At 36.8% G+C, this 13,756-nt stretch overlaps 1 protein-coding gene across 1 annotated transcript in view; it reads right to left on the bottom strand.

The window, feature by feature from the left end:
* The window catches only part of LOC309806881 (cell surface glycoprotein CD200 receptor 1-like), a 33,531-nt gene extending 32,783 nt beyond the window's left edge, over positions 1 to 748 (bottom strand). Inside the window, exon 1 of the mRNA XM_082625907.1 lies at positions 281 to 748. Within this exon, the coding sequence (XP_082482033.1) occupies positions 281 to 347 (67 nt within the window). The 5' untranslated portion in view covers positions 348 to 748. The remainder of the gene's footprint in view (positions 1 to 280) is intronic.
* Between the last annotated feature and the right edge of the window lie 13,008 nt (positions 749 to 13,756).

Raw genomic sequence — 13,756 nt, 5'->3', positions numbered from 1 at the left:
GTCTCACTCAAAAAAGGGGGAGGGGGAATAAGGAAATGGGCAGTGGGGCAAATTATAGAGATATGTAGAGTGTAGTAGGACACAAAATAAAATAAGACAAAGAGGAAAATAAGAATAATAAAGTGAAGTAAATTTAGAAGGAAACCCCATCCCCCATATCTCAGATTGCATTTATCATGCTCTGCTTAATAAGAAAGGCAAAGAAAGCTCAGGAAAATCTTAGACCAGGTTTCTCACCAGTCATTCTCCTGTCACCCTCCCAAAGAGAATTCAAACCCACCTGCAACTAAGAAGAGAGTCAAAATCAGTAGTAGCTGAAGATCAGAAGTTATCCAAGTGCAGGGCATTTCTGTTTTCTTATTTTCTTCCCTTCACTCAGCACTGTTCCTCCACACAGGTGTAAAAGGAGCTATGGACATGGTGAGGCTCTCTCTCGTCCACTTCTCCGTGCTGGATCCTCTTAGCCCATTAGCAGCACGGCACTTCTTTCCTCCTAGCCCTTTCCGTCAACTCTATGTGTTTCAGCCTGATTAGTAACTTGGAACAGAAGAAACTTCTCTGGAACTTGACACGGCAATAGATTTCCTGTATGAAGCACTGAAGCAAAGACGGAGGAAGTGGATTGATTGAGTTATCTTTCAGCTCATTGGTCCTCTTCTCACTTCTGCTGTACACAGATAAACTTTACAGTAAGGCATTGAACGTGCCCAAGATAAACTGATTTGTCTAAATTTGGTTTAAAAAGCAAAACAGGATATTTCTCCATATTTGACCCATCCTGTAAATTTCCCAGTCATCATAACTTTTAGCAGTTATCTCCAGTTTGAAGAGGTGTACAGCCTCAGTAATCAAGTTTAGAATAAAAGATAATTCTTGAAATTCTTGAAAATTCTTATGTGATTACTGTCTATAATGGGAGTCACATAAAATTCTAGAAGCATCATAAGTGTATTACTACTGTAATAAATTACCACAAACTGAATGGCTTAAAACAACACAAATTAATTATCTTACAATTCTAGAGGTCTGGAGTCCAAAATAGATCTTATAGAGCTAATATCAAGGTGTTGGCAGGGCTGTGTTCTTTCTGGATACATGGAGAGAATCTGTTTTTTGCCTTTTCCAGCTTCTAGGGGTCACTTGAATTCTGTGTCTCATGGCTGCATCATTCCCACCCCTGTTCCTTTGTTATATCTTCTCTGGTGGTAACTCTCCTGCCTCCCTGTTATAGAGACCTTTGTGATTATATTGGACCACGCAGGTAATCCAGGATCATATCCCCAGTTCAAAATCCTTAACTTAATCACATCCGCAAAGTCTCTTTTCCTGTGTAAGGCTACACATTTACAAGGGGTTAGGACACAGACATCTTTGGGGGGAGCATAATACTGTCTATCACAATTCAGTACTTATTCCCATTCACTTTCATGTTTGAAGAGCTAGAATGATCATTTGAACCAAATTACAAATAAATACTCATCTTTAGTTGCCACACATCTGGAATTTAGAGTTACCAAAAAAAAAAAAAAAAAAAAAAAAAACCAAACACAAAAGAAACACCTGCCTTAATGTGACTATTCATAGGTATTGAGATTATGTTTGGGAGGAACAAACTCCTCTATGTACTAAGAGTTTCCTACCCCAAGGCAAAACTCCCCAGGAAGGGGAAGAAAACATTGCAAACAGGAAAAAAATTAAATAACATGCATTTTTTTTCTTTAAGCTAACAGTTCCATCTTGCCTCTTGCCAAAGAGTAAACAATATATATTTCCCCTCTTCCCCTTCTCAAGCTTTCCTTCCACTGAGTCAATTTAAGACAGTGAAATCAGGTGCTTGAGGGCATGGAATACTTAAAAAGACCATGGGTTGAGTCTCTGCTGGACAATTACTAATCTGATGATACTAGGCAAGTTTCTTAATTGAGTCTATGACCTATTTTTTCCAGTTAATATTATATTGAGATGAGCATTTTCTCATGTCATCAAAAATTCTTGATGATCATTTATGTTAATGCCTGTTGAATGACACAGCCAAAACTAAAGCACAGAAGGGTTACATGATCTGCCTGAGGTCCCAAAGTGACTTGGTGACAAAGCTGGGAGTAAAACTCACATTTCAAGTTCACTAGCCCTCTGTTCTTTCCAGTTAACTCCTCTAGTTTGAAATTTCAGGCAACAACTTTAAATAGACACACTCCTATGCCCTCATCTCAGGTCCAACCACAATGTACAATCAGCATTTTAAGAGTCAAGTGCGTGGTGTGAAAAACCATAGAATTCTCAAAGTAGATTTGGCGGGATGAGACCTTCTCTTCGCACTCTTACATCCCCTCCATCCCAAAACCCCATCCCCCCAACCTCCCAACTCCCACCTTGACCTCTTATGCAGAGCAAGTATTTGGAAGAATAATAAAGAGACCAGGAGTTTTTTAGCATAACCATCCACCAAACATAAGCCGTGAAAGTCAACAGAATGAGAGAAAAATGTGCTTGTCTTGTATATGCAGGTCTCTGAAAAATCTCAAAGATCCTCCTTAGGTGTGCCCCTTGGGTCCCAAAAAGCAGAGCAAAAGATGGAAACAAGATCAAGAGAAAGGTACCCCTCAAACCAGAAACTCAAACCTTTTACTCCACCAGTCTTCCAACTCCTCTTCAGTACTGCCAATTATGAATCAGTGCCCACAGAGACACACACAACAATGTTACGCAGGTTAATGTTGTAGCAGCCAAGGCAAAAAGGCCTAGTAAGCTTTAGTAAGTTAGAGCTGCTTTAAGACATAATGCCCCCAATTTGCTCTGTTGATTTACTGAAAAAAAAAAAAGATTCATCTGCCTATAAATGCTTTTGAAGTAAACTTCTTCCAGTCAGGTGTATCTCTTTGTCTCCTGTCACAGTCATGCTTAGCCACAACTGAAACCAGTCAAGAAGATGTCATCTTGCCCTTGGGACGCCTCCCCATTATATAAAGGCTTTGCATGGACCTTGAATATTTATTGCACAGACTCTAATGGCCTTTTATTTCTGACCCCTTGTTCTCCATTGCCTGCTCTTTCACCTCTTGGATTTGAGTCTCGACTGCCTGTAACTGAAGTACCTGCCTGCTCCTCCCTCCTTAGCTGAATTTTCTGGATGTGTATCCTTGCGATAATGGGCCAATGCCTACTTGCCTTGTCATTTTTGCTCTCTGTGAACATTCTGGCTTAGATATGTGGCCTGACTTACCCTTCCATTTGCATGTGCGTACACACACACACACACAAACTCACATGCACACTACTAAACACTTAATTCCAAGTCCCTCAGTTTACCCTGTCCTACTGCCACCCAGTTGCTAACGTAACTATTTCATGGAGGTGAAAGAACAATGCCCAACAGTGTGAAGAATTTCAAAGAATTCAAACTCTACAACACTCCACTCTTTATTTTATTTCCTCCCTGCCCTTATGGTACAATGGTTAGAGATCTAAGGCTAATGAATTACCACAGAGCCACTATAATTCAATCTATGATTGCATAAAATGGCTGGTCTCCTAGCCATTTCCTATTTCCCTATTCTCTAATTCACTTTTCCGCACTCTTCCCTGACCCAAGCTCTGAAGACCCATCTGAAGTCCTGGATCTTCTTCCATGCACAGTCATTAAATGTACTGATGAGTAGCTTAAAAAAGCCTCACAAAATGTGTATTTCTATGTTTTACATTCTACTATGTCATTGATATTTACCTTGAAAATTTTCACTTTCAATATACAGTTGATGCTATACCTCCATAATTCTCCTTTAAAAGTTAGAAGATAGATAAGAGCTAATCATTGTTTTCCAATATAAGTTCATAAATTGTACAAAAAGAAAATTTAGAAATAAATATTTGAAAATAAAATGTATGCAATATCAAATAAACAAGTAAAACCAGAAGAGAGAAATTAGTAACCACATTTTATATATTTATATTTTGTTAAAATATCAATTCTAGGGCCTCCCTGGTGGCGCAGTGGTTGAGAGTCCGCCTGCCGATGCAGGGGATACGGGTTCGTGCCCCGGTCTGGGAGGATCCCATATGCCGCGGAGCGGCTGGGCCCGTGAGCCATGGCCGCTGAGCCTGCGCGTCCGGAGCCTGCGCGTCCGGAGCCTGTGCTCCGCAACGGGAGAGGCCACAGCAGTGAGAGGCCCGCATACCGCAAAAAGAAAAAAAAAAAAAAAAAAAAAAAATATCAATTCTAGACCTCACTGGTTCTGTCCATAGTAAATAGTTAAGATCCTGTTCTAAGCATTTTATAAATATGGCCTCATTTAACCCTCTCAACCCTATGAAGTAAAAACATTATTATCCCCATTTTATAGTTTACTAAAGTCAGTAAATTGTCCAGTCACACAGCTAATAAGTGATGGAGATAGAATTCAAGCCCAAGAAATCTCACTCCAAATCTGTCTCTTAATTATGTGGCAAATTACTTTACTACCTATTTTTTAACTCTGTCTTGACTCTAATACATCTCCCACACTTATCACCCTTCCTAAATCTATTCATCTACTCACTCTTTCTTCCATTTGGGCACTCTTACAACTTAATAGTTTGTTTTGAAGAGAGAGCGAGAGAGATACATGGACGTATGGATGGAGGGAGAGAGAGAGAGACAGAGAGACAGAGACAGAGAGAGAGGGAGTAACTCTGTGCTCTGCCTCTAATCACTATTTGCAGTAAGATCACTCTCTGCTGCCCCCTGGGGATAATTTAGTGAAACCAAAGCTAATGTTTTTACAAATAAATTTATTAGCAAATTCAGTAACAGCTACACTTTGAGATTTTGATTACAAAGTATGTTAACATTCTAACATGTTACTCCACTTCCCAAAGAGAACTTGGATGTGGGGGAGGGGGAGGAGTGCTGACCAAAGAAACATCCCTTTTCTGTGGCATTAGAAAGGGGAGGGACAGCTGGGGACCTCCCCAACCCATTTCTCCCTCCTTCCAAACTCCTGACCAGCCCCTCAGTCAGTGTTTGAGCCTCCTAATTCCCCTTACACACCCCTTGGTGAATCTTGGTGACGATTTTGGCAACTTTGGGTAAAACTGGCAATTCTCAGAGAAGAATAAAAAAAAAAAACTTCAGAGGAAGTTATGTTATTTTCATCTATGAGTGACAACTGGGACGGGGAAGTCCAGAAGAATACAGAAATGAATTGAAAAGAATGAAAAGCCAAGTCATATACCTTGGCTAAAAACCAATATCCAGGCAAAGTATTCTGAAAAGAGACATATATTATCTAATCTCCAAAATGCCTTAATTACTAGAGTCAAGAAGAAACAGGAACTTTTAAAAATAAATTTTCCAGACTGAGCTAAATGGGATCACCTTAAAAGTTTTAGACAGTATTAAATTAATAAATTATTTCTGTGCAACTTTCTGGTAAAAGAATATGAAACATGAAAATTATATCATTCATAGAAACTGTTATCTCTCTACAGTTTCATTCAATTTTCAATGGAACTTTTTCACGGAAATGACAAATGTTCTGTTGACCATGGTTTTATTATATCAGTGGCTTAAAATTTATATTTCCAAACTACATATTTGACCATACTACATATTTGTCTATCTTTTATGACATCACATAATATTTTCAATGATTAACCAGAATGTAGTTTAAGTTGGTTAAACTCTCATTAAATTTGGAAGTTTAAGAATGTTGACAATTTTTTTCCTAGTTTTCAGAGTAGCTGTTAAGACCAAAGTTGAACTTCCTGGGTTCAAACTTCAGTTTTGCTGCTTAGTTTTTGGTTACTGCATTTTTTTTTTTCTGTTCTAGAATGTCTATTTGATTCTTATTTTCAAATCTGCTGTCATTTTTTAATTTCTCATTTTCCACCAGAATTTTGATTTTGTCTTTTGTCTCCTTGAACATAAAAAGAATATTTTAAAGTATCTGGCTGTGAGTGAATCTCTATTATCTATTGTTTCTATTGATTCTTTCTGTGATGTCGGGTTTTCTCATGTGCCAAGCATTATGTGTTGTTTTCCAAAGTGTAGAAAAAATTTGAGGCCCTGTATGATTTTATCTTTCTCCAGAGAAGATTTTCATTTACTTCTGCCAGGAATCTGAACATTAGCAATCTGGCATCATCTTAATCCAACGTTAAGGACAGATTCTCTAGGCCACCAGGGGCCTGAAAGCTGGGTTGCAATCTACGTGAGGAATAGTTTTACTTTCTCCTTGCCTCCCCACCTCTCCTGCCCCAAGAAACTGTAAATCACTACTTAACTTTTCAGCCAGCTCATCTAGATCAACAAATATCCCCAAGGTAAAAGTAGTTACAGGTGCTAGCCTCACCAATCTGTATTTCTTTCTTTTTCTGGATTTTGACCAGGTAATTCTTCATCACCTTGTGAGTTCTCTGATACCTTCCAACAGATTTATTATTATTATTATTATTATTATTATTATTATTATTATTACTATTCTAGCTTTTCTACTTGTCTTCAGTGGGAAGGTTGGTCTAAATTTCTATCTGGCATTACCTGATATAGAAGTCCCATCCTTTGATTCTTTACTCTTCCTTATCTCCCACAATCCATCAGCAAGTCTTTTTGTTTCCTTCTTTAAAATATTTCCAAGTGGCGGGTGGTGGTGGTGGTGTGATGAATTGGGAGATTGGGATTGACATATATACACTAATATGTATAAAATAGATAACTAATCAGAACCTGCTGTATAAAAAGATTAATTAATTAAATTAACTTTAAAAATATTTCCTAACTTGGCCATTCTACCCATCTCCACTGTATTGGATCAGAAAAAAAAAAAAGAGAGAGACTAAAGTTCTTAATTCAAAAGCACTTTTTTAAAAAAATGTAACTTGTGGGCAGTAGCAAAAAGATAAAACAGATACCAGAAGCTGAGGAACCCTTGCATTTGGTAGCTGCTCCGTTTTATCACGACTTTCTGCAATCTGCTCTATTAAAATCTTTGTTTATTTTGGTCACTTGTAGACTTGACTATGTTAATGAAACATAAAAGCTCAGATATTCCATACATCAAATTTAAGAATTTTAAAAGTCAGAAGTCCTACATTATTTTTCCTTGAAATCATTTATGCTGTATTAACATCTGTCTAAATTATGTTCCTGTGACTATTTTCCTACTAGTGACGTTTCTTTCTTGTTTGCTTTAATTCATCTTATTTAATATACTGCCAATAATTTCAGAGTGGTTCAGTATGACTTGAAAGTGTGTCTAGGGGAATTTTCTAATGAATATTTTTATGATCATCTCACATTTGTCGGTGGAGGGGAAGGTTATGAGACTGTTTAGATGTTGAACGCTCTGTATCGAAAAAAGGAAGTAGATAAGATCTATCTGGTTTAGTGTTTCTATATTTTCCTTAGGTGAACATGATAAAGCAATCATACCTATAAGAAGTGGTGCCCTGGTTCTAACAAATTTGTCCTAAGCCAATTATGACTGAGCTCCTGCTGGAGATGTACCAACCTTGGGGAGAATGAATCAGAGATGAACTTCACCACCTGTTGATATATAAACCCTAATTTTTCAAAACAAAAACCCCAGAACCAACGGCAGTGGGAACACAGCAGCCACGCTTCCATCTTCCAAAGCAAATCATCACCACAGTATCTATCGTGAGGCACCTCCATCCAGAGGGAGGAAACCCGGACCATTAGAATGTCTTGGGAGATACATTTAGGAGAAGGGATGTGGGCAGTGATGTGAAGGGTAGGCTGCTTTTATCTTTGTCCATTGTGCATGTATTAAATAATCTCTCTTCTAAAGTAATGCATTTTATGAGTGCTTAAATCTGGTTTGCTGACGTGAGAGGATCAAGGAAAAAGAGAAATAAACTATTACTATCGCTAAAAGAGTTAAGCTTTCCCAGGAATATGTCATCAGGTATTTAACTTAAATTTTAACTTGGGCCCATTTGGAGGCAAATAACAACTCCTTGAGCCCTGGGGTATCAGTAGTATTGAGAATCAGAGTCAATACACAGATTGGAACTAGTTTTGGGGAAGTGACATGCTGAAAGGAATCTTTTTTAAAATCTTATTTATAGTCTCTTATTCCACTGTTATTCTTCTTCCAAAAGATTGTCCCTTTATTCAAGTATAAATATTAGGTAACTCAGTTATGCTCTATATACACCAATTTGTATCTCTATTAAATGGTATTAAACACAATGACTTTAAGAGGCCATTTGAAATAATTCTCCTACAAGGCAAAGAGATGCATGATATAAAATATACTTTCTATAAAAAGAAACAAAAAGTGGAGAGGGATCAAAATATATTTTTAATGGTTATTATTATAAAAGTAGAATCTTCTTTGCGAAAGCAATTTAAACAGTAGCACAAAGTTATATAAAGTAAAAAATGAAACTATTCCTCCAAATGCTCCAATTTCTACCTGCCTTCCTATTCCCACTCTCCATTTGTGGTAGTCAGAACAATGTTTCCCCCAAACATGTCCATCCTAATCCTTAGAACCTGTGAATAGGTTTCTTATGGCAAAAAGGACATTGCTAATGTGATTAAGTTAAGGAGTTTAAAATGGGGAAATTATTTTGGATTATCTAGTTGGGTCCAATATAATCACAAGGACCCTTACAGGGGAAAGAGGGAGGGAAGCAACTCAGAATCAGAGGGATGAAAGACGCTACATTGCTGGCTTTGAAGATGGAGAAAGGAGACAAGAGCCAAGGAATGCAGGCTGCCTCTAAAACTGGAAAAGGCAAAGAGGCAGATTCTCCTCTAGAACGTCTAGAAGGAACACAGCCTTGCTGACACCTTGATTTTAGCCCAGATAAAGCCATTTCAGATTTCTGACCTCCAGAACTGTAAGACAATACATTTGTAAGACAAAAGTTGTTTTAAGCCATTAAACTGCTGTATTTTGTTACAGCAGCAACAGAAAATTAATACACTGTTTAACCACTGTTATGCTTGTATAGTCTTCCACAATAGGTACAAAGGCCTGCTATGATTTTCTTTTATTATTCTGTCTCCTTTATCAGTCCACTCCTAATATCTGTTGGGCCCACATGAGAGTACAGATGGAGGCCCACATAGCACATGTCTAAATATTTTAAAGTTATAAGTCAAGCTAACAAATTGTTAAATAAAGTGTGTTTTATCCTCCTACCTTAACAAATAGAACTTCAAAACAAAAAAAGTTTTAAAATGTAAGCCTATGATATGTATAAGGCCAAATGTTGGCAAAATATCAGAGATGGTCAAATTCAATTACTATTATGTAAGTCTGAGTCTTCTCTTGATGGTCTATCTATGTTCGAAAGAGTCATAAAACATATATAATTCATAAGCCATTGTGTAGTATGTCATAAATCCTTTTCTTGTTTCTATACAATTCAGTTTTCCTCCTCAGTAAACTGACCATTAATATGCTTTGCCTAGCCTTTTCTCTTTCTGCTTGAGTTAACTATAATATTTGTTGATATATTGAAGTTCCTTATATTCAAGATATTAATCACCTCAACTACATCCTGGCTCGGGCCCACCCCATCTGTCTGCTTCCAATAGTTCAAAAGAAGTTAAAAGGCTACATATTTTATTTTAAACTTTGTCTCAAAGACAGCATATACAATTACCTAATGAATTTGAATGTTGCATTTTCATTGTGTTTGTTTTTGTTGTTTACCAATGTGAGAATCGTATCATTTTATGGGTTAGTTTAAACTATTTATATTTATTATATTGTTGTGATATTAGATCATATTTCAGCCATCTTATTTCCAGGTATCTATTTACCATACTTTTAAAATTTACTTATCTTTTTCCAATACTTCCATTAGAAGAATTCCATTTTCTATTCTATTTTAAAAGATCTACATCCTATTTTTATTCTTACAGTGGATAGCCCAACTTAATAAAATTCATATTTATGCTTATTTTTTCTATAAAGTTTTAAAGTTTATCAATATCTAAAACTTCTTTCCACCACGAAGCCAAGACAAATACCCAAGCTCACATTCATTTTCCTATGGTCTTGTGCACCTCCAGTCCACACCCACCTCATAATGATATCCTCTGCAAACAGGCTACTCAAAATATGGTCCCTGAACCAGCACTAGTCTACAAACTGTTTGATATCAGTTTTGATATTTTTAGAAAAAAGAACTTTGTGCCAGAGTCTAAATCATCTGTATTTCTAAGCACACAGTTTAGTCCAGCTTACTTTTTTTTTCCCTAACAAGATACTATCAAAAAAAAAAAAGGAAGTGGTGTATTCATTTATACTCCTGCATATGCTTCTTGTCTCATCCAGATGGATAACAGACACTTCTTGGACTTGCACTTAGAGTAGCAGTGGTTTAGACTAGAGTTTTAGCTCTAGGTTGTTGGAATATGCTTTTGTGTGTCATTGCTTATTTAGTCAACAATAAAGTATACTGAGATTGATGTTCATTTTCTCCAGTGCTTTAGTAATGCTACTTTATTATTTTCTCGCATTCAGTGCTGCTACCCAGAAGATTTAATCTGACTCCTATTGCTTGGTAGTTGACTTGCATTTATCCTCTGGAAATTTTTAACATTTGCTTTTTGTACTTGTTGCTCTAAAATGTTAATTTAATATGACTAGGCATAAAGTTTCTTTCATCTATTCTGTTGTATAAGCCCTTTCAAACTGAGGTTTCACATCTCCCATTCTGGAAATTTTTTCAATAATTATTTTTTAAAATACTAATTTTCCTCCATTTATTTTACAGTGACTCCAATAATACTGATACTAACATTTCTTCTACTCCCCACAGCTCTTAATTTTTTTATGTTTCATTTTATTACCCCTTCCCAGTGCTTTCCTAGACTGTTCTTTAATTTGATCATCCAGCTCACCATTTTTTTTGGCTGTATTCACTCTGTTATTCAATTATCAAGCCCATCCCCTGAGATCTTTACTTCAACAATAATACATTCATATCCAGTATCTCCAATTGGTTCTTCTTTGAAGCTTCCTGTTTCATGTTTTTCATGTTCCCCCTTATCTCTCTGTGAATATTTACTGGTTTTATTTTAAATTCTTTGTCTACCAGATCTGTTCACTCTGATTACCTCTAGAATGATTTTTTTTACTTTTATCTTTTTTTTTTTTTTGGCTTGTGGGTTTGTAATGTAAGTTTGTGAGCTCATATTATCATGGTAAAATCAGTTAGTTACATTGGCAAATAACAGATACAGATACAGGGTGAGAAGAGTGAATTAAGCCCTAGCTTGTAGTAGTTGGGCAATAGAGGGGTACCCCACAGCATGAAGACCATCTTGCATTACATTCTGGGCTCAGCCACTCCTTCTATGCCCTCCACCCATGAGATCTGCCTATCAGGTAACTGCCTTGTACTTCTATCCAAGCATCCTTTCTAAAAGTAATCACGAAACATTCTTTGAAATGTATTGTCCAGCTCATGAAGGAGGGTGAGTAAGGAGGTTGGAGGGAGTATTCCAGAACCTAACTGCACTCAACTGCAGCTAAATACCCCAGGATTCACTTAGTCACCCTAGGCTCTGCTGTTCATACCAATTCAACCATTAATGCTAACTGCACTGCTCTTAGGGTCTCCATACTTCATGACAGGTAGATGGCACAGCAATGTTGATTATAACCTCCTTCATCATAAAGAGTTCTGGTTTTGCCATGTTTCACTCAAATGACTAAAGCAGGTTTGTCCCACCTTTCTCAAAAATCTCTAGAAAAATCATTTGTATTTAGAGCAAAACCTGAAATAGAGCTTTTCTACAAGCATATGCTCTCACAACAAGTGCAGATAAGAAACTCCTCATTAAAAAAATTTTTTTAACCTTTTAATCTATGTGCAGAAAAGAGTTAACATAGCAGGCCTGTGACTGCTATCCTTAAAAAGGCTTGCTTGCAAGATTGGCATCTGAGAACTTGATTAGGAAACGTCCCCTAAATGATAACAGTGGCTCAGTGGACCTAAACTGTTTGTACAAACAATGTGGTTAGGCTGAACATCTGCTTTCCTTCTGTGAGTCTGGAATTTCAGTGACCACAGTCAGCCACACAAGCACTATGCGCTATATGGCCAGCCCATGATAAAACACTGGAGTCCTAGGCTCAGGTGAATGTTCCTGGTGGACATTTCACATGTGTCATTATAGTTCACTGCTAGCAGAATTAAGTGTATCCTGTGCAACTCCCCTGGGAGAGGACTCATAGAAGCTTGTGACTGGTTTTCTCCAGACTTCACCTTGAGTGCCCTCCCCTTTACCAATTTTGCTTCATATCCCTTCACTTGGATAAATCATAGCCATGAGTACACCCATATATTGAGTTCCGTGAGCCCACCTAGTGAATCACCAAATTTGGGGAGTAGTCTTGGGGACCACTGACACAATCTACCTGTGAGTAAGTTAAAGAACCTGAATGTATCTCAACATCTCTGCCTCTGGAATGTCATCTCATCTATTCAGGGTGCCAGAGAACACACCATTCACTTCCAGTAAGGCAATGAAAATATAAATTAGAGGCATACTATTGATACAATGTAAACTTGCCCATCAAAATGATCTTGCCTAATAGGTAATAATAATTAAAATGTTAATGAATTATCTGTGAGAACAGCAAAATGCTTTTTTCCAACAACAACAAAAATAACTGAATAATATAAAAACAAGTTGAAGAGAGTTCTAAAATATTTTAATAGCACTAGTATGGCAGAGAGAGCAAATACGCAGTTACAAGTGAGAACAACTGACTACATAAAACAACCGTTTTTCTCTTTATTGAGAAAAACAACCTTGAAGGAAGTGAAGCTCTACACTCCTCCTCCTCCAAACCCAAATCATTCTAAGAGCTCACCTCCTACACATGATCAAGATCTGATATTTAATCTCCAGATCTTTCTAGAAATCTGTTAGTACAGTAGACACAACCTTAAAAGAAAGCTCAAAAAGCTTATCTGAAGGAAAAAAAAAAACTCTCTGTAAGAGATATTCTCTAAAGATACATTAATGAAATATAAACTGAAACTAAGTGATTGATGAGCTCCCAAAGAAGAGGATTATAAGAATTATGTCTCTGTTGTTTCTTGAATGATGGTCAAATAATAAATTTCAAGAATAACAATTTATAACCTAATTAGGAAATTATGTGGACAAATCATACATCATGTTACACATGTGTGCCGTAAATTTGTGTCAACATGTTAGGTAATGTAATTTAATTTTTTAATCAGCTGTTGCACAGAAAAATTTAAAAAGTATAATTAAATGCATTTTTAGTTTATAGCATTCACTCAGACAGTAGTTATTACAATTCAAGCAATTTAAGTTACACGTGGAAAGCTCTTCCATGTTACTCTCATTCATACAATGTGTCTTCCTAATACAAGACTTTGAGATCCAAATTAGATTGTAACCATGTTTTTCTGATTCCTGGCACCTAGATCAATTCCTGGCATGGCACGCAATCAATAAACGTTAATTACTGTTGTTTAAAACAAGCAGGAAAGTATGATAGGAAAAGGTCTTGTGTAAATTGGACACTGAGACCTAATCCATTACCTCTCTCTACGTTTTCCTAGAATCTCTGCCCTTGCTTCTGTGAGAGCTTTCAAACCATTTCTAGCCTAGGATGAGAGTTAATCTATGTGTATTCTATGCTTGCTAACTCTCTGATGTTACCGATTCTGCCTACAATGTTTTCCTTCTTCATGTCTTGATGGATTCCCTAACTTAACACTTACAGGACTTGGACATAAATTGAGATCA

Source organism: Mesoplodon mirus (assembly GCF_964341445.2).
Source record: "Mesoplodon mirus genome assembly, chromosome: 6".
Lineage (NCBI taxonomy): Eukaryota > Metazoa > Chordata > Mammalia > Artiodactyla > Ziphiidae > Mesoplodon > Mesoplodon mirus.
This window is presented reverse-complemented; position numbering and strand designations above follow the sequence as displayed.